The sequence below is a fragment of the Pleurodeles waltl genome, chromosome 9 (genome assembly GCF_031143425.1).
Source record: "Pleurodeles waltl isolate 20211129_DDA chromosome 9, aPleWal1.hap1.20221129, whole genome shotgun sequence".
NCBI classification, from domain to species: Eukaryota; Metazoa; Chordata; class Amphibia; order Caudata; family Salamandridae; genus Pleurodeles; species Pleurodeles waltl.
Genome location: NC_090448.1, coordinates 4,758,680 through 4,783,673, shown reverse-complemented (window position 1 = coordinate 4,783,673; position 24,994 = coordinate 4,758,680). Strand labels below are relative to the sequence as shown.

Below are 24,994 nucleotides of genomic sequence, written 5' to 3'. Positions count from 1 at the left end.
GTGCACCCTACCAAACGTCCAGCACAGGAGAAGAGCAGGAAGTAAGGGAACACAGACCAGAATCCATAATTTAACATCCATAATTTAGTGTTTTTTCAGGTGAAATAACATACAGATTTTTTTGAAGATGACCAAAGGCACCCAATTTGATAAAAACTATCCAGCACAGAAACTATTCACAAGCTTGTGCACTATACCGGGGAGCGGACAATAGAGGACACAACCTTGTGCCACAAAGGTTATGAGCCATCTCAAACTTTAGAAAGAGCCACTGGAAATGGGTTGCCTTTATGTTCTATTTTAATGTTTCTAATGAGGATATTAAGAAAGTCAGGCAAAGCACTGGTCCTTCTGCATCAACGCCGGGCACCCTTGCACTAGTCTAAGCTACATTCGAACATTCCTGTAAAGCCGCAGTCTGAACTTACTGGAACGGAGAGGGGAACAAAAGGCTCCAGCAGCTTGTCCGTGGAGTCCATCTGCTCCTGCACAGAAAGGAGAGACAACTGTCAGGTTGCACATCCAGAACAGACAATGCTGTCAGTACACATCAAGAACAGGACAACATTCCAACAGCAGTCAACAAGAACAAGTAGAGACTGTATTTTGCAAGAAAACTGTTGTTTTCACCGGATGCGTCTCCGATATGGACCCAAAAGAGCAGGGGTCGAGAGCAAAGATGGACAAAAGCCGCTGGCTAACATTTAACATTGAAAAGGCATTTCTTCATCGGCGACATCGCAAAACAATGGACAACACAGGCATCATCTCACAATCAGTTTTCATCAAAGTAGTTTTGTCCGCTCCCAGGTCTACAACTGAAGGTACTATGTACTATGTTTTCCAACCTCTACTGTCTACTACAGTGTATTCTCCCTCTGTAGTCTCTTGCAGAGTTATTGGTCAGAGACCCACAGGTAAAAGAAGAGCCATTTAACAAGGTTTATCAAAGACAACCTTAGAGAAGATGAGGTGAGCAATAAAGCAAGAATTCACTGGAAATGTCTTTCACTTGTTCTCATGTACCGTATCCAACCAACACCAGTCAGTAGCTCGCATTGGTACCTCAGGGCCCTTATCCCCTGCATAGCTTATAGGGCTCCATACTGACTCCTGTCATCTTCAGCCTCTAAATGAAGCCCTTGCAGCTCGACTCACAGAGAACATCATCAAAATTAACCAACAAGCAGATGAAACAAGAGTATATTTGAAAGTCTGCTCTGCTCCAAACTTCCAATGCCTCAAGCACCTAGTAAAAATGGCCCTTCTGGGAGGGGCACCTTAAACCTTTTGCCTTCCTCTTCTGCTTTTTCTTACCTTGTTTTTACTGGCTTTAGGACGCTGAGCACCTAACCACTGCTGAACAGTGCTAAGGTGCATGTGCTTCCCCCCTAAACATGGTAACATTGGAGTATCCACAATTGGCATTTTTAATTTAGTTAAAAGTACCTTATAAAGTGAGATAGCAAATACAGAGGGCCTGTAAACTAAATGCTACCAGTGGCATTTAAAAGCCTCTTGCCAAGCCTTAATCTCCCCTTTTCTTATATATAAGTCACCCCTATGATAGGCCTTAGGTAGCCCTTAGGGCAGGGTGCTATGTAAGTAAAAGGCAAGACTTGTACCTTTGAGTTTTACATGTCCTGGTAATGAAAAACTCTCAAAGTTGTTTTTCATTACCATGAGGCCTATCCCTCTCACAGGCCAGAATTGGGAATTCCTTAATATACCTTTAAGCTGCAATTCCGGATCAGAAAGTAGTAGCTACATCATGTTTCATATCATTGGAATGGTAATGATAAATCCTCTTTAATGGTAAAATCAGATTCATTATTAGTATTTTAGAAATGTCCCTTTTAGAAAGTAAGCATATCTCTGCTCTTACTGCTCTGTGTGCCTTGCAGCCTGTTTCTCATACACACTTGGGGTGGGCAACAGTGACACTTTGTGCATTCTCCCCAGAAAGCCACAAAACACAGGAAGGGTGGGTGTGACAAAGGACTCATCTGCTTTCATCTACATTGTGATGGGCCTTCCTGGGCTGGAACAGTGGTGGGGAGCTCACAGTTACACTTCAATAGGGAAGTGCCTGTCTCTACACAAAGGGCAGATTACCCCCAACTGGTAGTCTGAAACCAGGGCTAGGATGAGAGGGGACCTGTGCACTTCAATGAGCTGCTTTTAAGTCACCTCTACTTCAAAGGCAGTTTTGGGTATTGCAGGAGGCTGGCTCTCTATGTAGTGTGCAAAGCTAGGCAAACTGTGCAGAGTCCAAGCAACCACACAATGGTTTACAAGGGCAAAAACTAGACAACCTAATGCTCTAATTTTTATGGTAGCTTGGTCGTAGGCCAATCTTGGAGAACTGCAAAGCGTTTGTTGTACTCTCAGCATCAATCCTGCAACTCGCACACTCAGAGGAATAACTCAAGGTCAATTTATAAAAATACTTCAGTTTTTTATATACATTTTAAGACCAATATCATCAGAATTGGTTAAGTACTTGTCGAGATATGAATTTTTGAGGTTTAATAAAAAAAATAGTCTTTTGTGCATAATTACGCAACATAGGAATCAATGCACATAAAAATCATACAGTGGGTTTACCAAGTTCTTTTGCAGGTTGGTCAAGGTTGTCCGTGGGGACAATGTGCCAGGTGGTGAAGTTCGGGCAGCTTCCGTTTCTGGTGGGAGCAGCGGGAAAAGGTCTCTGGAGCTGGTACAGAGCCACTGCGGGGGACCACATGGAAGAGCACTACACAGGAATGCTTAAAGGTGAAACCTGGGTGTCCCCTTGGAGTGTCAAGGTTGCAAGGGTTGGGAGACCCTTAGGGCACAGATGGTTATTCGGTGCAGGGCACAGGGCGGCCGGGTGCAGAGCGAATCAGTGTTCCAAGAGCTGTGCACAAGGATGCCCTCAGATGCAGGAGATAAGTTGGTTCAAGGGTCGATTGCAGGACAACGGATGCACTCTGGTGGGAGGTCTGGGTTGTTTCTGAAGTCCCTCAACTGGGGCTTCCTCCTGGTCCTTTTACAGTCCCAGGTGGGCTGTTTTTCTTGGTGTCTGAAGTCAGGAGACCAATACCCAGGGTATTGGTACGGTTCAGCCGCTGGAGGGTGCAGTGCTTCCGAACTTGGGAAGCTGGCAGAGTTGGTCCTCGCGGTTCTTGTTGTTGTATAGTTTGGCTTGGCAGTGGCATCCGGTTCCAGAGTTAGCACCCAGTCAGTGAAGTGGAGTGGACCGGACCTCACTGGCCTGCTGGTTCGTTTTGAATTTTGAGTGGTAATTCCTTTCTGATGGGGGGTTTCTCTGGCAATTTGCGAAGCCTGGCGGTCCTCTGGGGTTCTTAAGAGTTTCTCTAGTTGTCCAGCAGCCCCTCAGCGGTGATCGTCAGTCCTGGGTGCAGCAAGAAGGGTGTGGAACCTTTTCTTTGATGCAGCAGGTCCACAGCTCTTGTGCCTTGGATTTTCTTGTTGCTGGTTTTCTTCTGTCTGTCGAAACAGAGTTCTTGGTCTAGGGATGCCCACTAAATACTGTATTTAGTGGGCGTTTTAGGGGGAACCTGGTAGTGGTCAATGGGACATCTACCCTAGGGTGGCTACACCATCTAAGTGACCACTTCCTGTGGGCAGAGGTCACTTCCCTACACCTGAATTGCCATTTTCTCTCCATGCAAGATGGAGGAAAATGAAATGGAGAGTCCACTTCCCATGCAACACCTTAGGGGTGGTGCATGCCAGGTGGGGCCACTCCTCCTGTCCTTTGTTTGAATTTCCAGCCGTTGCTCCTGCCAGAAGTGAGAGTTTGCAACTGGGGCGGCCATCTGCTGCTAGCAGCAGGCCTGGAGGTCAAGTTTCAAAAGTGGTAAGCCCTTTGAAGCTCACCAACAGGGCAGTGCACATTCCTGAGAGAGGGGGTATTCCACCCAGGAAGGACTTTGCTCACCCACACCAGGGGTGCAGAATTGTGTCTGGTGATGGCAGGCTGGTTAGGACCAGTCAGCAACCATGCCAGATTAGTTAGCTTTTGCAGGGGGCACGTCTAAGGTGACCCCTGGGTACATTTTATAATAAACCCAACACTGGTACCAGTTTGGATTTACCATTCTGAGTTGTTTCATACCAAACAACCCAGGGTTCAGGGTGGCCATCATGTAGCTGTGAAACTCTTATTGACCAGTGTCCAGCACATATATTACTATGGCTGCTCTGTTCACTCACTATGTCCCAGAGTTGTTAAGGACACAGTGGGGGCATATTGCTAATGCAGCTATGCCCTCACATACATTATGGTGCACCCTGCATTAGGCCTGGAAGGCCTGCCAGAGGGGTATCTTACCCACAGTGCATGCAGTGTATAGTGGACCGAGAACACAGGCAGTGTGCCATGTTGTGTTTGTGCTTTTGGTTTGCACCAGAGCACTAAGTCTACAATGGTAGGACTGGGTGCATCTGGATGCATGGCCCTAGGGGGTGACTAAGTACCATTTACTAGGGTCATATAGTGGCAGCTAAAAGGTGTTGCAAAATTGTGCTAATGCATCATAACAGTTTAGGGAAAGAGCTGTGGCCCAGGGAACCTGGTTAATAGGGACCCCGGGCACTAACATCTTCTAGGCCACATCACATACCAGGCACAAAGGGGGTATAACCATGTCTAAAAGAGGCTTGTTCTCATAGGTATGAGTACTGGGGCCTTGACCCGAGCAAACAGTACAAAACTGGACCTGGAAATAACTGCTGGAGTAAAGGCTGCTGTGCTGAAGGATTGCCACTCTGCTGTAACTGGCTGTTCAGAGGAACTGCTTCCCTGCTTTGCTGTGATACAATGCTGACATCTGCTCTGCTCAAAAACCAAGGACTAAGCCTATAGTGACGTCAAGAGCTTGCTGGCTTGCCCACTGCTCTCCACGAGGTCTAAAGGACATCAAAGACATCGCTATCTGCTTTTTGTCAATACTACTGCAGAAGCAGTTCCTGCAAGAACTATTGCTTTGTTTTGCAGCCATCAGGCACTCCGCTTTGTGGAAGCGTGCCTGATCGCCAGCTCGTTTTCCTACAGACTGATCACTTTGATTAGATTTCACACCATTACTCTGTTCTGTAGCAACACAGAAAGCAGCCTGAGGCTTCAATCAAGCTAAGAGCTCGAAGCTGTGGCAACCTTTGCTCCCCTGAAAGAAACAACAAGCGATCCGCTTGGCAAGGACCCCTGCTTTGTGCCAAGAAACCAAACACCTCAGGAGTGTGAGCCGAGCGTGCAGGACACCCCCCCGGCCTGACGTGTTTCTGAGGTGACACAGCTCCTGTGATGTCAGCGTCCATTCTGTTTGTCAGCTCGGACGAAGGATCAACCCTGTGTCTCCTATATCACCAGCCTCTGCTGTAATAGACCCTACACTGCTGGTGCCACCCAGGAGGTCTGAGGATAGCCTTGCAGCCTCTCTCCGCGACACTCTGGCTGGGCTCCCAAAACCCTAGTGGCCCCATGTCGACTGTGTCTTTTCCTTGGACCCGTTATAACATTCCGCTGCCTTTTGGCTAGGTTTGCAATACATAAATGCAAGATCCATAAATACATACCATTGCTCCTAGCAGCCCTTTTACAGGAAGCAGCAGGATTAATGTATGAATGAATGAATAAGAATCAGAGGCCTCTCCCAAGCTGCTGAACACAACACTCTCATGGTGTGAAAATGATGATGTGATGTGTCCAGGAAACAGAACAGAAACCAAAGGCTGCCAAAGAAAGAGATGCGTAACCTCTTTAGCCTTTGAGACACAATGTCTTTGCAGAAAAAGGCTTCTTCAGAGATCGATAAAGCAATGGTAGAGGAGAGGCGCCATATTCCCATGAATGAATGAGTAGCAGAACAGCAGACCAATACTGGGGGGGTGGGTGGGGGCGGGGGTGGGAGAGGGTGTTATCTGTAAGTATGCAAGCATCCTAGTCCCTTCCACAATGCTCTAAGGAAGGGTCCAACAGTGAGCTCTGGAGACACAATAAGACCACCCAGGAACCACAGCACAAGTCGAAATCTACCTCCTGGGACAAGGCAGTGACTTCCAAGAATTTTCTTCGATTTATCAGCCAACCTTCTACAATGGTGAGCTTTATATAGATGTGCAGAGGAGGGGGTTATATTAAACAGTTAATTATGTGGGAGCGCGCACTGCATCCCTTCGATTAAAACATCTATTTGGTGGGATTTTTTTTGGGGGGGGGGGTGCCACTGGGAGTTTAAGTGGATTGCCCAGAATCACAGGATGTTGAGCGGCTGCCACAACGTGTACCTCACTCCCCAGTTTCAAAGTCTGCACCTCTGCCCGTTACACCACATGCCCTGCTCTGCTCTCTACCCAATAGGGTTTGTGTCAAAGACGACTTGCGTTGATGCACTCAACCTGGAGAACTGAGAGCATGATTACACATCAGGATGCTCAGTGAAGTGAAGTCCGCTGCACAATGATACAATAAATACCAAAACAAACCACTATGATAGATATCATCATCACAGAAAGAGGATTTGTCTCTTCAGAGTATAAGACTGGTGATTATTCCAAGGAACAGAGAAGGCAAAACTGTTACTTTCTCTCAGAAACACGGCTCAAAGAAGAGTCAGCTCCATATATAGTTATGGCCCTTCTGCCTGGCTGTTCCAGAGCTAGAAATAATAGAAAAGGTGATGGAGTAGCCATAATTTTCAAAGAAGAACTTGTGGGTACCTTTCACACCCATTGACCTAATGGGATGTGAGAGTCTTAAATTTTCACTTGATCTCTTCCCCACCTTCACCTTCCTGGGCGTCATAATGTATCGTCCCCCAGGGATTGTTTTCCAGTTTGCCCAAGTTTTACCAGATATCGTTGCAGAATGTAGTCTTCAAAAAGCAATTTTCACCCTCCTAGGGGACTTAAATGTGTACTTTGCGGAAAATAGATGCACAATTGCTAAAGTGATAGCCCAAGCTTTAGATGCATTACAACTAAGGCAAATTGTCAAGGAACCAATACACAATCAAGATAATTTCTTAGACCCTGTTTTTTTTTTTACTAATAGCACTAATCAGGTGACAGATGGCACAATCGCAATATTATGGTCCGATGTCCCTAAAACTGCAGTCCAGCAGCCCTCCCCCTTTTAAGATCCACGTGTCCTTGGTCCAATCTCGATGTCAGGGAATGGACAGATACACTCATTGAATTGGTTTCCACTTTTAGTGGCGACACAACGGAAAGGTGAAACACATTCAAGAGATCGTTAAACAACTCTTAGAGCCCTCTTGTCCCCTGCAGACTTCTCAAAACCAATCAGACAAAAGGGGGGGCTCCACGGTTCACTCCAGACTTGACTAGACTAAAAAAAGAGAAGCTAAAAAAAGGGAAAGAGAATAGAGAAAATCCTACAACGACCACAGCAAAGACAGCTATAGAACTGCCACAAAAAACTATAAAAGAGCACCGTAAGACAGGCTGAATTGCACACTTTAAGGAAAAAATAGAGAATTCCCCCATTTCATCCAAGGAGCTGTGCAAGGTGGTAAATATCCTTATGAAATCACTCTGAAGCTCCACAGCCCCCCCTTCCAGAAGAACACTGCAGTATGTTTGCCAACTGCTTTCTCAAAGTCAATACAATTCTGAACCTCCTGCCTCCAAGCGCTGCTCCAAATGCAATCCCCCTGGCAAGGCCATGGACAGGACCAAATATGACTGCGCTCCCCACACTCAGCCTTGAAACTAAGGGATTCACCTTAAATCAATACAATCAGGATAAACGCTTGATCCGGCTCCTCCTCACATCGTAGGAAAGGGCGGCAACGCCCTCCTGGCCATTCTTATGTACGTTCTCAATCACTCCCTGGCAAGTGGCTATATTCCCCCAGCATGAAAACATGCTATTGTAAAACCACTACTAAAAAACCCACGGCCAATCTTCTCTTGGCAGAGAGCTGCATACCCACCTCCCTATCAGTGGCAAGCAAACTATTGGAAAAACATTTCAACAAACACCCCTTTGGTTTCCTGGACACTCATCATATTCTCCACCCTACCCAGACAGACTTCAGACTGGGCAGTAGCATTGAGACTGGCGTGCTAGTTGCCACCAATGAACTCTGATCAATTAATTCTGGACCAAGGTGGCTCAGCAGCCATGATAATGTTAGATCTAAGCACAGGCCTTTCACACTGTCTCACATTCCACCCTCTTCCAGAGGATGGAGGAAGTCAGAATCACCGGGGGCACCATAACATGGCTGGAAGTCTTGAAGAGTAGATGCTTCCAGATATGTGAAGATGCCCTCTTCTCAGCCGTCAATTCTCTAATGTGTGGGGTCCCACAGGGCTCTTCACTGTTTTTATCATTTTTAAATTTGTTTTTTTTGAGACTGCAAGCAGGAGAGAAATTATAGCATCTAAAATATTAATCTTAGAAATATGAAAAAATTAAATAGACCCAGAGGATGTTCAATCATTACAGACATCATAGACACTTAACAGTATTCAGATAAATCATTAAGCAGCAAACAATCAATATGAGCAGAGTAAACAACGCTCTTTAATATGTGTGGGTGCCCCTGGGTAGAGATTGTGGGTGTATAAAACGCAGATCATCATGACCCCTACACCAGAAGCTAGTCGAACATCCACCCAACTTAACTCCTGTCTGAAGGAGGTCACAGATGATGTCCACAAATAGCCTAAAACTCAATGGTCAAAAAACGGAAATACGTATGTCTGTAACAAACTCTCAAGATGAACTGAAAAGTCAGGAGAGATTCCTAAGCCCACCCAGCAGTAAAACGCTTGGGTTTTTGAATGATGGAAACACAGGCCCAAAAACTGGCTGGGTCCTGTTTTGGCATTTTGAGGTCCCTCAGAAATGTCCTATACATGCTACTGCTAGCTACCAGGAGAGTGGCGGTGCAGGGATGAATCGGCTCACGTCTAGAGTATGGAAACTCTCTCTATATATATGGAGCCCAAAGTGCGTCATAAAAAGACTTCACGTAGTACAGAACGTTGCAGCCAGGATTCTTCCCAAAATCCCCAAACACCAATCATCCAGTCCAGCCCCAGCAGCCCTGCACTGGCTGCTGGTTCAGAAAATAATCCTATTTAGGGCACTTTGTTCAGAAAATAATCCTATTTAGGGCACTTTGTTTTGCCCATCGGGTCATACATGGGAGAAGCCCACTCATCATCCAGAAAATAATCCCTCCCTATGGTCCAAGGACGTCTCTCTGGTCTGGGAAGCTAGAGCTCCTGAAGTTACCCAAGATCAGCAGAGTGGGAGGTGGTGGCTGTTCCTTTGCGTACCTTGTTCCCAAAATATAGAACGTCCTCCCGGCAGCAGTCAAATGTCAGCCGTCTGAAGCAAGCTTTAGAAAACTCCTCAAAACTCAGCTTTTCTGAGGCCTGCACTAGCCTAAAGTTCATTAAGACATTTCGGCTGGTGTTGCTGCCATCAGCGCTGGGAGCCCGGGTGGGTAGCTAAGGGTATACAAAACATCAGAAGGAACAGAGCAGAAAACACAAATAGGTGTGAAGTTCAGAGCAAAATCTGATGACTGCTCTAAAAAAATAACTAATGTTATAGCAAGAGGAGGGTTTTAACTGTGACAGAAGAGCAGCATTAAGTCTGGTTAGCATTTCCACAAGCAGGGGGACATTGCCCTAAGCGGGCTGCAAAGTGCTTTCAGCTGAGCAAGAAAGGCCAATCTAGGAACAGACCATACCTGCTTCTTATGGACTGTTGGTTCCTGAAGACCATCAGCTGGTTTACAATGCAGGATTGTTACATGAAATGGAGGGCTCTGGAACACAGGAGCCATTGTGTGTGTGATGAGCCTTCCAGAAGGAATCCGTGAAGATCATTCAGGCTGAGGTGCTGAGCATTGAAAACTGGGTGACACAACAGGGACACATTTAAGGTTGCCCAGTAAATTAATCTCGTCTTGGGAAGAAAGGAATGTGTGCAGTGTTTGATTTTAAGCAGGGATAGACTTGGACAAGGGTTCAATATGGAAACCATGTACCAGTTTGTGGACCTGAACAACCATGTTCTCATTAATTTGTTTTTTTAGGAAAGCTATATAAAAGCGGGCACGCTGTAGGCTGATGGTGAAGGGGCCTACAGTAAACAGCAGCTCTAGGGTCATATCTTGTCCCCATTACAGTAGGATGGCATTTTTCTGGTGTAGATCTGCAGGCAAAATAATGTTTCTACAGGATTTATTGGGTCACTAAATGCATGTTAATAGCCCTATTTCTGAACAACAGACATTGAATAAAGCGCTCTATGTTACACATGACAGCACTGTAGCAATTGCTTCATATGCTGATATGTATTAATTTTTCATTTTTGTAAATTAGTCATAATATCTACACTCGCACAAACCCACTCATGATGTATAGCCGCTTGAGGTAATTCCCTTAGTAGTGATGATCTCTGTGAGTGTTGAATTAATCTTGTTGTGTATGCTTCTATTCCTTCTAGTCAAGAGGGCTGTTGTACGTGGAGGATGACGAACAGATAGAGGTCCCACCTCAAAATGCAACTCTCTCAAACTGTTAAGATTGTTGCGGACTGGCAGATGGAGGCAAAGGGAAAAATGTCAGATAACGTATGAATGATAATCTACCAAAGGAAAAAATCCACTGAATACCGTGGAGTGAGTTTGGCGAGTAGGGCTTTCATGGCTTGATCCCAGTGGAAGTTAAGATAGTACACTAGCATCATGTGCAAAATCCACCAAGAAGACAGCGCCCTCACATACAAAGCGGTACATGTTTTATTAAGCTGCGAGGGACTGTTTTATGGTGGTCAACACAAATACGTACCTAGTCAAAGATGCATTTTAGTTTCTACTTTTAACTGACCTTACATACCTAATTTTTGTACTACTAGATGTCAGATCTGGCTATTTCCGTGCTGTCTGCATGTTTTGTTGCCCACCTGAAATGGTTATTTTGTTTAGGTCAAGCCTACCAGACAGTGTGTGTTGTCTAGCTGCAAAAAAACATGTGTGTTTACCAAGAACATACAAGGGCATGAAGCCCGCGCATTACTTACCATCGCTTGGCTTTCCTTTCACTCTCACATGTCTGCTTCTTAGTAGATTTTTTTGGTCAATCTTGTCTTTGTCCCGCCAATGGAGGATATCCTCTATACCCATCTTTTTGATTGGATGGCTTCTGCATTTACTCGGACCGATTTTAGGTAACCACCTTTTTTCTTTTAAGCACTCTATTAGAGTGCATGTGTTTTCCAACTCTCTCTCTCATGTGCTTCTCTACTCTCCCCTGCACTTGTGTTGCTCTCTTGCCCGTCTGCTTCTGTGCCCGCTGCAAACCTATTTGCCCTATTTTGCAAGTGCTTCTGTCCCCCACGCTCCACGTTGTGGTCCTTCACCCGTTGTTCTCTCCCTCTTGCTGCTTCTCTCTGCCCGCTGTGTTCCTTCACCCTTGCCTGCTCCTGCAACCCTCTCATCCATTATCTGATTTTTTTTTTTTAAAGATCTTTTGGGCTCAGTTTTAAAAGTGCTTTCATACTATTTTTTTATTTTTATTTACCGACCCATTTCAGATTTGTAAATAAAAAAACGAAACAGTGCCCTTTGTAGGCATGTGTGTGCTGAATGCACCTCTATGCCTACAAGTGATGGGACGGTCGCGTCATCATGTTTGTTTTTCAGCTGTGGTGCACAGCACGGCTAGAAACAGTAACAAAACCAATAGGTCTTATAAGTGAGATCTATTGGCCTTGCCAAAGCTGGTTTCTTTTTGTTTAATCAAAAAATTTAAAATTGTATGTATGAAAAAGAATTTAAGACAGAACTGAGTTACAATTGGTGCAGTCGATTTAACGGTAATGCTCTCAGAAGCATCATGTGAAACACGTGTTGGCATTGGGTATAAAGCACTCCATAAACTGCTGAATTATACACCGGTTTGAAAGCAACAATGGATGATATTTTGGAACAATAATAGTGCTTGGATACTAAAACAAAACGTGAAAGCTTGACTCTTAAAGATGCAACACAAATTACAATTACCTATTGAAATAAAGGAGGCGTGAAAAGTGTTTGAAATATTAAAGACATTATGAATCTCTGTGTTACTACATCTATTGATCGAGCAATGATGGCCTACATTTTAGGAACCTACTTCTCTTGACATCTCTTCAAGGACCACTGAGACCCTCCACACTCATTGGGAAACTTCTTGACACTACGTCTCCTGAACAGGCTCTCGCCCTACCACTTTAGGGACCTATGCCTTCCGTTCCTCCATATTTAATGATCTCTAAAGATACCCCTGTGCTCACCTGGTTTGCAAAGCTCTGCTGGCCCAAGCTAGGTTTGCGCCGTACAAGAAGCACATATGAGGTGCATACACGGGACGTGGCGCCATCCACACTCTGTCTTCACATTCAAACATGTGTGCAAATCATCTCTGCAGTTTTAAGTACAGCAAAGATAAACAGCTGCCCTCCTTGACAGCACCTGGAGCACAGCACGATAAATGCCTAACACCCGAAGACCGATGCACAGTAGCTATGGCAACAAGGGAGACAGATGTCTGTAGTGCATGTGATCCACAGTTTAAGGCTGCCACAAATTGTGTTTTTTGTCACCAGAATCTACCTACCACATTTATTAGTTGTTGAATCCCACTGTTTCCTGGAGGGATATTAGCCCACGACCCTTTCAGCCAGTTATCATCACTCTTCCCTTCAGGTGCCAGGTAAGATTACATACAGTTAACCACAGCAGCACAGAAGGTATGCACACGGCTTACCTGCACAGACATGTTCTCACTGTTTGAAACTGGCTGTAGAAGTTTCAATGTGTCATCACTCTCCTCCATGTCTTGAGATGGAGTCTGTTTGGATGCCCTGGACTCCGGTCTTACGTCTGGGTTGGTGTGTGCCTTTGGCCGGTTCGCCTTCAGCTGCGGGCCACTAGCCTTCTTTCTAGGTCCCACCTCATCAGAGACACTAGAGTGTCTCTGCCTCTCGTCCTGTATCAGGCGACCACTCTTGGAGCCCCTCCGGTCACCGTTTCCCTGGCTCTCGTCCTGTATCAGGTGACCACTCTTGGAACCTCTCCGGTCACTGTGTGTCTGGCTCTCGTCCTGTATCAGGTGACCACTCTTTGAGCCCCTCCGGTCACAATATCTCTCGTCCTGTATCAGGTTATCACTCTTCGAGCCTCTCCTGCCATCAGAGGACATATCAATATCTACTTTGCTCAAAGTTGCTAAGGAGATGTCAGTGCTGCTGTTGCAGTTCTTGTCTGAGCTCAAAATAGATTCAGGAGAGGACTTCTGCTGCGCACCGACGCCCAGGGGCTTGCTTTTCACTGGACTCTTTTTTTTAGTTTCCTGAAATAGGAAAATAAATATCTGAAACAACCATCCAAAACCAAACATTTCTGTAAGCTGTGGATCTAGTTCTGCATTTTTGAAAATAAAACTTTCACTTTTTTTTTTTAGCTGTGAGCCAGACCGATTGAAGAGAGCTGGTCCCGAGAAATGAACAATTCTCCTATGGAGAAGTCCTCCTGCCAAGCCCATATCTCAGACTGAGCTTCCAACAGAGCAAAAGTCAGTGCGTGGACCTTAAAACCAATCTGCATGTTAAAAATAAAACGTCAAACTGGCTTAACCTCACTAACTTATTCGTCCTTTTTCATTATAGATACTCCTTTCGGAGCTGCCTTGTCTACCGGGGTTAAACCTATTAGCAGATATTCAAAATCATCAATATTTTGCATTTATTAAAGAAAATTAAACAATTTTGTAAAAAAAAAAAAAAAAAAAAAAAGCCTATAACAAAATGTCTGGACCCAGACATAAGGGTGGTTTAGTGAGGTAAACACTCAGTGCTCATTAGTCATGTGGGGGTCACAAGTTTAAATGCCATCAATGTCAACTCAGTCTTCTACTCTCTCAAGGTGGGTACACTGAGGACCATTACACAGGGCCATGGGAGCATCTTCTATTTAGTGCACTCAAGGTGGGTACACCGAGGACCATTACACAGGGCCATGGGAGCACCTTCTATTTAGCGCACTCAAGGTGGGTACACTGAGGACCATTACACAGGGCCATGGGAGCATCTTCTATTTAGCGCACTCAAGGTGGGTACACTGAGGACCATTACACAGGGCCATGGGAGCACCTTCTATTTAGCGCACTCAAGGTGGGTACACCGAGGACCATTACACAGGGCCACTCAAGGTGGGTCCACCGAGGACCATTCCACAGGGCCATGGGAGCATCTTCTATTTAGCGCACTCAAGGTGGGTACACCGAGGACCATTACACAGGGCCATGGGAGCACCTTCTATTTAGCGCACTCAAGGTGGGTACACCGAGGACCATTACACAGGGTCATGGGAGCACCTTCTATTTAGCACACTCAAGGTGGGTACACCGAGGACCATTACACAGGGCCATGGGAGCATCTTCTATTTAGCGCACTCAAGGTGGGTACACTGAGGACCATTACAAAGGGCAGTAGGAGCACCTTCTATTTAGCGCACTCAAGGTGGGTACACCGAGGACCATTACACAGGGCCATGGGAGCACCTTCTATTTAGCGCACTCAAGGTGGGTGCATTGAGGACCATTACACAGGGCCATGGGAGCACCTTCTATTTAGCGCACTCAAGGTGGGTACACTGAAGACCATTACAAAGGGCAGTAGAAGCACCTTCTATTTAGCGCACTCAAGGAGGGTACACTTAGGACCATTGCACAGGGCCATGGGAGCACCTTCTATTTAGCGCACTCAAGGAGGGTTCACTGAGGACCATTACACAGGGTCATGGGAGCACCTTCTATTTAGCGCACTCAAGGTAGGTACACTGAGGACCATTACACAGGGCCATAGGAGCACCTTCTATTTAGCGCACTCAAGGAGGGTTCACGGAGGACCATTACACAGGGCCATGGGAGCACCTTCTATTTAGCACACTCAAGGAGGGTCCACTGAGGACCATTACACAGGGCCATGGGAGCACCTTCTATTTAGCGCACTCAAGGTAGGTACACCGAGGACCATTACATAGGGCCAAGGGAGCACCTTCTATTTAGCGCACTCAAGGTAGGTACACCGAGGACCATTACATAGGGCCACAGGAGCACCTTCTATTTAGCGCACTCAAGGAGGGTCCACCGAGGACCATTACATAGGGCCAAGGGAGCACCTTCTACTTAGCGCACTCAAAGTGGGTACATTGAGGACCATTACACACGGCCACGGGAGCACCTTCTATTTAGCGCACTCAAGGTAGGTACACCGAGGACCATTACACAGGGCCATGGGAGCACCTTCTATTTAGCGCACTCAAGGAGGGTCCACCGAGGACCATTACATAGGGCCAAGGGAGCACCTTCTACTTAGCGCACTCAAGGAGGGTTCACTGAGGACCATTACACAGGGTCATGGGAGCACCTTCTATTTAGCGCACTCAAGGTGGGTATATTGAGGACCATTACACAGGGCCATGGGAGCACCTTCTATTTAGCGCACTCAAGGAGGATACACTTAGGACCATTGCACAGGGCCATAGGAGCCCCTTCTATTTAGCGCACTCAAGGAGGGTTCACTGAGGACCATTACACAGGGTCATGGGAGCACCTTCTATTTAGCGCACTCAAGGTGGGTACACTGAGGACCATTACACAGGGCCATAGGAGCACCTTCTATTTAGCGCACTCAAGGAGGGTTCACTGAGGACCATTACACAGGGCCACAGGAGCACCTTCTATTTAGCACACTTAAGGAGGGTCCACTGAGGACCATTACATAGGGCCATGGGAGCACCTTCTATTTAGCGCACTCAAGGTAGGTACACCGAGGACCATTACATAGGGCCATGGGAGCACCTTCTATTTAGCGCACTCAAGGTAGTTACACCGAGGACCATTACATAGAGCAGTAGAAGCACCTTCTTTTTAGCGCACTCAAGGAGGGTACACTGAGGACCATTACACAGGAGAGCACCTTCTATTTAGCGCACTCAAGGTGGTTACACCGAGGACCATTACACAGGGCCATGGGAGCACCTTCTATTAAGTGCACTTAGAAACGGTAGATGAGTTGCAGAAGGCGCTAGGCAAAAATCAAGTTGATAATTAACACCCATTCCTACTATAATAATAATGAGGCAAACTGCATGTAATGGGAATGAATGCAGCAGAGACTCGGACCACCTTGTGTTGCTCGAGTTCTTAAAGTTCAACCTCGCCTCCTGCAAAGAATCTGAGGGACCGAAGCTGCGCAGATCACCTCCCATACTTACAGCCCTCTCTCTAATCCTCACCACGGACTGAGCCTACAGTGGACCTCCTCGGTGGCGCCTCCTAAACCAGAGATCTGCCTTAAGCCAACTGTACCCTGCACTTGCGAGCACCAGCTTGAGAAAGAAAACATGTTTGTAGTTCATCAATCCAACAAAGCTGCAGAAGCTAAACTGTATCATGATATAATTACTTACAAATGCTGTCAGAAAAACAAAAAAGACTGTTAAAACTACAGCTCACTCAGTTCAAGCATCCACAGTGGAAAAAGTAAAGTATTTTTCAGCATTAGCCAATTGCACAATGATTCCCAGTTGATCACATAAAACACATTCCCAGGGTGCATTGCTGTTAGGTAGTCTTTCTGACTATGTACAATACATGCTTTGCTCCTGACCAGCTAGCCGCAGTAACATACTTATTTAGACATTTATAAAGCAAAGTCTGGACCAAAAATATGGTGTGAGGGTTCTTTATTTGGAACAAAAAAAGAAAAGGGATACATCGAAATAGGGGGATGGAAAACTGGGTCACATGTTAGAGCAATAAGAGGAGGAAGTGAATGTTAACAGCGTGTTAGTAAAAGACGAGTAGCAGAGAGGCTCTTAGGGTGGTAGGAAAAGTTTCTGTGGATCTCATTCTTAGGTAATAGTTGAAATCGTTTAAATAGATGTGTTTTGAGTCATCGTTTAAAGGCGAAGAAAACATGTAGTCTTTCTTAGATTAACTGGTGTGGAATTTTCATCCCACACTCACTGCTCTCGTAAGGGAGGCTTTCTGGCTACAATGGTCTTATAATTGGAGCTTTCAGGGAGCAGAGTCCCTTCTTCTCAAGCCTCAGGATCAGCCTAAAATGGTCAGGAGTTCAGACATGTAGGATCAACCCTCATGTAGCACCTTACAAGTGAGGACGCAGAGGTTCAAGGAAATTGGAGCTTGATGAGGGAGCCAGTGAAGCTCAGGAAGGAGAGTAGTGATGCAAGTCAGCTTCTTGCTTTGCACAACAATCTAGCTGCCGGGTTGTAGGAGGCTGGCCTGGCTTGTAGTGGGTACCTGGGTACTTACACCTTACACCAGGTCCAGTTATCTCTTGTTAGCAATGTAGTAGTGTTCTGGCAGCTTAGGCTGATAGAGGTAGCTATAGCAGAGCTGCTTAGGCTGAACTAGGAGACATGCAAAGCTCATGCAATGCCACTTATAGTTACACAGAACTTATACACATGTAAAGACAATACTCAGTGTTACCAAAAACAAAGGTATTTATTTGGGTGACAGTACCAAAAATATCTTCGAGACAATACTCCTTCTGGAGGTAAGTATTATACACAACATATACACTAGACACCAAAATTAGACAAGTAAATAGTCATAGAACAATGCAAACAGTAGGTGATCCTATAGAATGCAATAGGGGAAAATAGGTCTAGGGGCAACACCATATACTAAGAAAGTGGAATGCGAATCACGAATTCCCCCCTAGACAAGTGTACAAGTGTAGTGTGTGCAGAATCGCTGGGAGAGTAGGAATACAGTAAAGGTAAGTAAATTACCCCACCCAAGAGGCCAGAAAAGCAGGAATAAAGTAATGCAAGTTTCCTTAGGACACACTACACCTCATTTTGGGGATTTTGCAGCAGCCAACCAAGTCTGCAAAGAACAACTGCTGGATTATTGGACCTGAAGACCTGCAAAGGAAGGGGACCAGAAGTCTAAAGAAGTTACAGGAAGGAGAGGAGCCCCTGCCAACCCAGAGGAGGGTGCAAAAGAAGAGTCCCTGGTCAGTAGAAGACTGCAGAAATGCACCCTAGGAAGATGCCACTGGGTTCCTGCATGATGCAAAAGATGTCCCACGGCATGAAGATCGTTGCAGACAAGATTTCGTGTTGGAAGGCACCAATAAGCCTTGGTTATGACAAAAGTGTGTTTTTCATCAAAATGCCGCTGGATGGACCCAGGAGGGACCTGGGGGCCTCAACTCTGTGTGAGGAGGAAGAGGGGGCACTCAGCACTTAAGAGAACCCTCAGGATGCCAGCTAGCACCCCAGAAGCTACAGGATCTGGGTTCAAAGGAGGTGCAAAACACGGTTGATGCAGCACAACAAAAGAAGGTCCCACGCCGCCGGAGAACACCTCAGCGAGTTGAGCGTTGCCGGATGGAGTGCTGGGGACCTGGGCCAGGCTGTGCACAGAGGCCTCAGGAGGCGAAGAAGACTCAGTACACAGGGATACCGTCGTTATCGGGAAAGGCAAGGTCTTACCTCCACCAAATTGCGTCAACAGGACCTCAGGACAGTCTATGTCGATGATGTCCACCCTCTGTGTCCTGAGGAGCATGCTCGTCACCATAAGAGGAGTCCCAGGGTACCAGGCGTCGCCTTGGAAGGTGCCTGCTTGGAGAGATTTCTTCGGTCCTTCTGGTGCAGGATGAAGATAGGGAGTCACCAGAGCACGCACACCGTGGAAACTGGTGCAGTTGCTGACTTGGATCTGAGGTTGGTGAAGAAAAGTGTATCTAGTAGACACTTTGTTGCAGTTACAGCGTTTTTTGGAGCAGGCTGCGGTTGATCCAAGGTCAGAAGAGTCTGAAGTTGTTGCATAGGATTCCTGAAGGAAACGTGCAAGCAGAATCTGAAGAGAACCCACAGGAGAGACCCTAAATAGCCCTGAGAGGGGGATTGGCTACCTTATCAGGTATGGACCTATCAGGAGGGGTCTCTGACGTGACCTGCTGGCACTGGCAACTCAGAGCCCTCCAGAGTGCCCCCACATCTTGCAAAGCAAGATGGCTGAAGTCTGGGACACACTGGAGGAGCTCAGGGCACCACCCCTGGAGTGGTGATGGACAGGGGACTGGTCACTCCCCTTTCCATTGTCTAGTTTCACGCCAGAGCAGGAGACAAGGGGTGTAGGAAAGTACTATCTTGCCTGGCATGTTACTCCCATTTTTTACTAGTGTGTCAGTTTGTTTTTGCCTGTCTCACTGGGATCCTGCTAACCAGGACACCAGTGCTCAAAGTTTGTGGCCTATATGTGTTCCCTATGTGGTGCCTAACTGTATCACTGAGGCTCTGCTTATCAGAACCTCCGTGCTTATGCTCTCTCTGTCTTTAAGATTGTCACTGCAGGCCAGTGACCATTTTTACCAATTCTGATTGGCACACTGGAACACCCTTGTAATTCCCTAGTATATGGTACTGAGGTAGCCAGGGTATTGGGGTTCCAGGAGATCCCTATGGGCTGCAGCATTTCTTTTGCCAACCATAGGGAGCTCAGACAATTCTTACACAGGACTGCCACTACAGCCTGAGTGAAATAACGTCCACATTATTTCACAGCCATTTTACACTGCACTTAAGTAACTTATAAGTCACCTATATATCTAACCCTCACTTGGTGAAGGTTAGGTGCAAAGTTACTAAGTGTGAGGGCACCCTGGCACTAGCCAAGGTGCCCCCACATAGCTCAGGGCAATTTCCCTGGACTTTGTGAGTGCGGGGACACCATTACACGAGTGCACTACATATAGGTCAATACCTATATGTAGCTTCAAAATGGTAACTCTGAATATGGCCATGTAACATGTCTAAGATCCTGGAATTGTCCCCCCCCATGCCAAATTTGGAATTGGGGTGCCAATCCCATGCATCCCAAGGGCTCCAGCACGGACCCCGGGTACGGCCAAACCAGCTCTTTGGGGTTTTCACTGCAGTTACCGCTGCTGCCAACCCACAGACAGGCTTCTGCCCCCCTGGGGTCTGGGCAGCCCAGTCCCAGGAAGGCAGAACAACGTATTTCCTCTGATAGAGGGTGTTACACCCTCTCCCTTTGGAAATAGGTGTTAAGGGCTGGGGAGGAGTAGCCTCTCCTGGCCTCTGGAAATCTTTGAAGGGCACAGATGGTGCCCTCCTTGCATAGACCAGTTTACACCGGTTCAGGGATCCCCAGCCCCTGCTCTGGCGCGAACTGGACAAAGGAAAGCAGAGTGAACACACCCCTGTCCATCACCACCCCAGGGGTGGTGCCCAGAGCTCCCCCAGTGTGTCCCAGACCTCTGCCATCTTGAATATAGAGGTGTGAGGGCACCACGGAGGCCTCCGAGTGGCCAGTGCCAGCAGGTGACATCAGAGACCCCTCCTGATAGGTGCTTACCTGACTAGGTGGCCAATCCTCCTCTAAGGGCTACTTAGGGTCTCTCCTGTGGGCTTCTCTTCAGATAACGAAAGCAAGAGCTCACCAGAGTTCCTCTGCATCTCCCTCTTCGACTTCTGCCAAGGATCGACCGCTGACTGCTCCAGGAAGCCTGCAAAACTGCAACAAAGTAGCAAGAAGACTACCAGCAACATTGTAGCGCCTAATCCTGCCGGCTTTCTCGACTGGTTCCTGGTGGTGCATGCTCTGAGGGCTGTCTGTCTTCACCCTGCACTGGAAGCCAAGATGAAATCTCCTGTGGGTCGACGGAATCTTCCCCCTGCTAACGCAGGCACCAAACGTCTGCTTCACTGGTCCTCTGGGTCCCCTCTCATCGTGATGAGCGTGGTCTCTGGAACACAGGAGCTAGATCCAAGTGACCCCGACAGTCCAGTGGTCCATCTGTCCAAATTTAGTGGAGGTAAGTCCTTGTCTCCACACGCCAGACAGTAATCCTGTGTACTGCATAAACTGCAGGTGCTAGGGCTTCTGTGCACCTTTGCAAGGAATCCTTTGTGCACAGCACAGCCTAGGTCCCCTGCACTCCGTTCTGCATTGCTCAATTCGCTGAGTTGACCACCGGCTTCGTGGGACCCTCCTTTGTAGTGTTGAGACAACCGCCATGCTCAGTTTTCTTGAACCGGTGTTCAAGTTCTTCTGCGGGTGCTGCCTGCTTCTCTGTGGGCTCTCTGTGTTGCTGAGCGCCCCCTCTGTCTCCTCCTCCAAGGGGCAACCTCCTGGTCGTTCCGGGACCTGGGCAACACCCTTTTTCTTCAACCGCGACCTTTGCAGCTAGCAAGGCTTGTTTGCAGTCTTTCTGCGTGGAAACAACTCTGCATCCTCCAGCACGCCGTGGGACATCTTCAGTGCAAAGGAGAAGTTCCTGGCATCTTCCGTTGTTGCAGAATCTTCAGCTTCTTCCATCCGGAGGCAGCCATTTTGCACCTTCATCCGGGGTTTAGTGGGCTCTTGCCCCCCCTGGACCCTTTCGTGACTCTTGGACTTGGTCCCCTTCCTTTGCAGGTCCTCAGGTCCAGGAATCAGTCTTCAGTGCTTTGCAGTCAGTTGTGGTCTTTGCAGAATCTCCTATCACGACTTTAGTGTTTCTGGGGAAGGTGGGTAACTTTACTCCTACTTTTCAGGGTCTTGAGGTGGGGTATCTTGGACACCCTTAGTGTTTTCTTACACTCCCAGCGACCCTCTACACACTAGTCTAGGCCTGGGGTCCATTCGTGGTTCGCATTCCACTTTCTTAGTATATGGTTTGTGTTGCCCCTAGGCCTATTGCATCCTATTGTATTCTACAGTGTTTGCACTACTTTTCTAACTGTTTACTTACCTGATTTTGGTTTGTGTGTATATTTTGTGTATTTTACTTACCTTCTAAGGGAGTATATCCTCTGAGATATTTTTGGCACATAGTCACTAAAATAAAGTACCTTTATTTTTAGTAACTCTGAGTATTGTGATTCTTATGATATAGTGCTATATGATATAAGTGGTATAGTAGGAGCTTTGCATGTCTTCTAGTTCAGCCTAAGCTGCTCTGCTATGGCTACCTCTATCAGCCTAAACTGCTAGAACACTGCTAATCTACTAATAAGGGATAAATGGAACTGGCACAAGGTGCAAGTACCATCAGGTACCCACTATAAGCCAGGCCAGCCTCCTACAAAGGGTCCCTGAACCGGTGTAGACTGGTTTATGCAAGGAGGGCACCATCTGTGCCCTTCAAAGCATTTCCAGAGGCTGGGGGAGGCTACCCCTCCCCAGCTTTTAACACCTATTTCCAAAGGGAGAGGGTGTAACACCCTGGTCTCAGAGGAAATGTTTTGTTCTGCCTTCCTGGGACCGGGCTGCCCAGACCCCAGGGGGGCAGAACCCTGTCTGTGAGGTTGCAGCAGCTGTAGCTCCAGTGCAAGCCTCAGAGCGCTGGTGTGGCAGTACTGGTGGTCCATGGTGGAGCCCCCAGGATGGATGGAATTGGCTCCCCAATACCAGATTTGGAATGGTGGGACATTTCCTTGATCTTAGACATGTTACATGGCCAGATTCAGAGTTACCATTGTGAAGCTACATATAGGTATTGACCTATATGTAGTGCACGCGTGTAATGGCGTCCCCACACTCACAAAGTCTGGGGAAATGGCCCTGAACTATGTGGGGGCATCTTTACTAGTGCAAGGGTGCCCTCACACTTAGTAATTTTGCACCTAACCTTCAGCAAGTGAAGGTTAGACATATAGGTGACTTATAAGTTACTGAAGTGCAGTGAAAATGGCTGTGAAATAGTGTGTTCACTATTTCACGCAGGCTGCGATGGCAGTCCTGTGTAAGGGTTTGCCTGAACTCCCTATGCAAGGCAAAAGAAATGGTGCAGCCCATATGGATCTCGTAGAACCCCAATGCCCCGGGTTCGTAGGTACCATATACTAGGGACTTATAAGGGGAGTCCAGTGTGCCAATTGAAATTGGTAAATGAAGTCACTGGCCTACAATGACAAATTTAAAAGCAGAGAGAGCATAAGCACTGAGGTTCTGATTAGCAGAGCCTCACTGACACAGTTAGGCACTACACAGGTATACACATTAGGCCACAAACTATGAGCACTGGGGTCCTGGCTAGCAGGATCCCACTGACAGTAAAAACACACTGACAAACAGGCCGAAAGTGGGGGTAACCGTGCTAGAAAGAGGCTACTTTCCTACAGGGGTGTCATAACGTGTAAATAACGATCTAGCTGCAGAGTGTAATAACGATCTAGCTGCAGCGTGTAATAACGATCTAGCTGCAGCATGTAATAACGATCTAGCTGAAGCGTGTAATAACGATCTAGCTGAAGCGTGTAATAACGATCTAGCTGAAGCGTGTAATAACGATCTAGCTGCAGCGTGTAATAACGATCAAGCTGCAGTGTGTAATAACGATCTCCCTGCAGCGTGTAATAACGATCTCGCTGCAGCGTGTAATAACGATCCATCTGCAGCGTGTAATTCCGCCTCGGCTGGGATGAAGTATGAACGTGGGATGCTGGCCAGTAAGGCGCTGCTACAGTCTAATCTTCAGTTGATCCACGGGGTAAGGCGCCTTGTTTTCTTTACATATGCCACTGGAAGGCTGCGCTCTGGGTAGCGTATCAATGTGCGGGATGAATGGAAAGGCAGGATCAGTCATGACGGATGAAGGACCGAAGCTATAAAAGGGACAGAACGGATGGGTCTGACGTACAAAGAAGGGAGCTGTCCCACCTCCAAGACTGGAGCCTGAAGAGTCAGCTTCGGATTGGGTACAAGTCTGGGAATACTTCTTTTTTAGGTACAGCTCTGTTACCAGCGGATTAACAGGGTCTCTGATTATTAGGCCGAGCTGCTGCATATAGACGTTAAAGAAAAATCGGCACAAGAATAGAGCACTGGGAGACCCTGCAGGTAAGTCTGGTCAGTGCAGAGGTGCAGCCTATATTTTACCCGAAGATAACATCTTGAGGGGGAAAGAGACGTATCACTCATTACATTACATCTCATACCAATGGGACTTCCCTTGAAGCACTCAGTTGGTTTTGGTTAATGACACTGAAAGCAGCAAATTGTTCAAGACTATCAGGCGTGCATCCACATGGTCCAGAACGCGGTCATCACTGAGCAGGTTTGGGGTTGTAGCCAGTTCTAAAGCCAGACTGATCTTTCAACAGGGGCTCGCCCCTGGCAACGTAAGAGACAGTGAATTCTGCCACCTTTTCCATGATGGCTTTGTCTGGTGATGGCAGACCTGGAATTGGATGGAAGGTAGGTTGGATGGCTCTAATCCAGGTTTTTTGATTATGGAGATATCTGACTGGCCTTCAATGGAGTGGGAATGTCCCCTGGTTCAGTGAGGGACTGATCAAGTGGGGCAAACGGATGTCGAATAAATGGGAGCTTTCTTTGATGATTCTCTATGGAAGGGCACCATGAAAACAGTGAGTGGGTCTGTGTCTGCTGATCATGGGCCCGAGATCATGTGTGGGGTGGGAGGAGGACAACTGAACTATAGCCTGAAACTCAGAAGCATTTCACGGAGGAGAGAGTAGTCCAAGATGCTTCTTATATGTGGGATCAGCAAGCAATCACAACAATATCTAGAAGGAGTCAGCTGAGCTCACTTTAAGGACCCGACAGGTTTTTGTTCCAATAATAGAAGAAAGTTCTTGCAGCCCTGTGTGAAGAGGATATATACTTTTAAAACTATTTGGGAGTTTGCTTGTTGAGTTTAGGTCTTGTACTCTTGAGTCTTCTTTTCTCCTTTCTTTGCAAGGGGTTACTGGACTAATTTTTTAATTTAAAGAACAATCTATTCCAAGACCTTAACAATTATTTCTGATACTCACTCTCATTTACATTTGTGAAAAAAACAACAAAAAACAACAACAAAAACACACATATACTTGCTTCTTTTACATGTTAATGCACATTGGCAACCACATCTATACCTACATTACAACATGGATAATTC

General features: G+C 46.8%; 1 protein-coding gene across 2 annotated transcripts in view; it reads right to left on the bottom strand.

Moving 5' to 3' along the window:
* Window positions 1-24,994, bottom strand: part of NEK4 (NIMA related kinase 4) — a 278,829-nt gene that overhangs the window by 168,126 nt on the left and 85,709 nt on the right. For both annotated transcript variants that reach the window (XM_069206063.1, XM_069206064.1), the window contains exons 7-8: window positions 12,805-13,389; window positions 429-485 (exon numbers count right to left, since the gene is read on the bottom strand). In XM_069206063.1, the coding sequence (XP_069062164.1) occupies window positions 429-485; window positions 12,805-13,389 (642 nt within the window). The remainder of the gene's footprint in view (window positions 1-428; window positions 486-12,804; window positions 13,390-24,994) is intronic.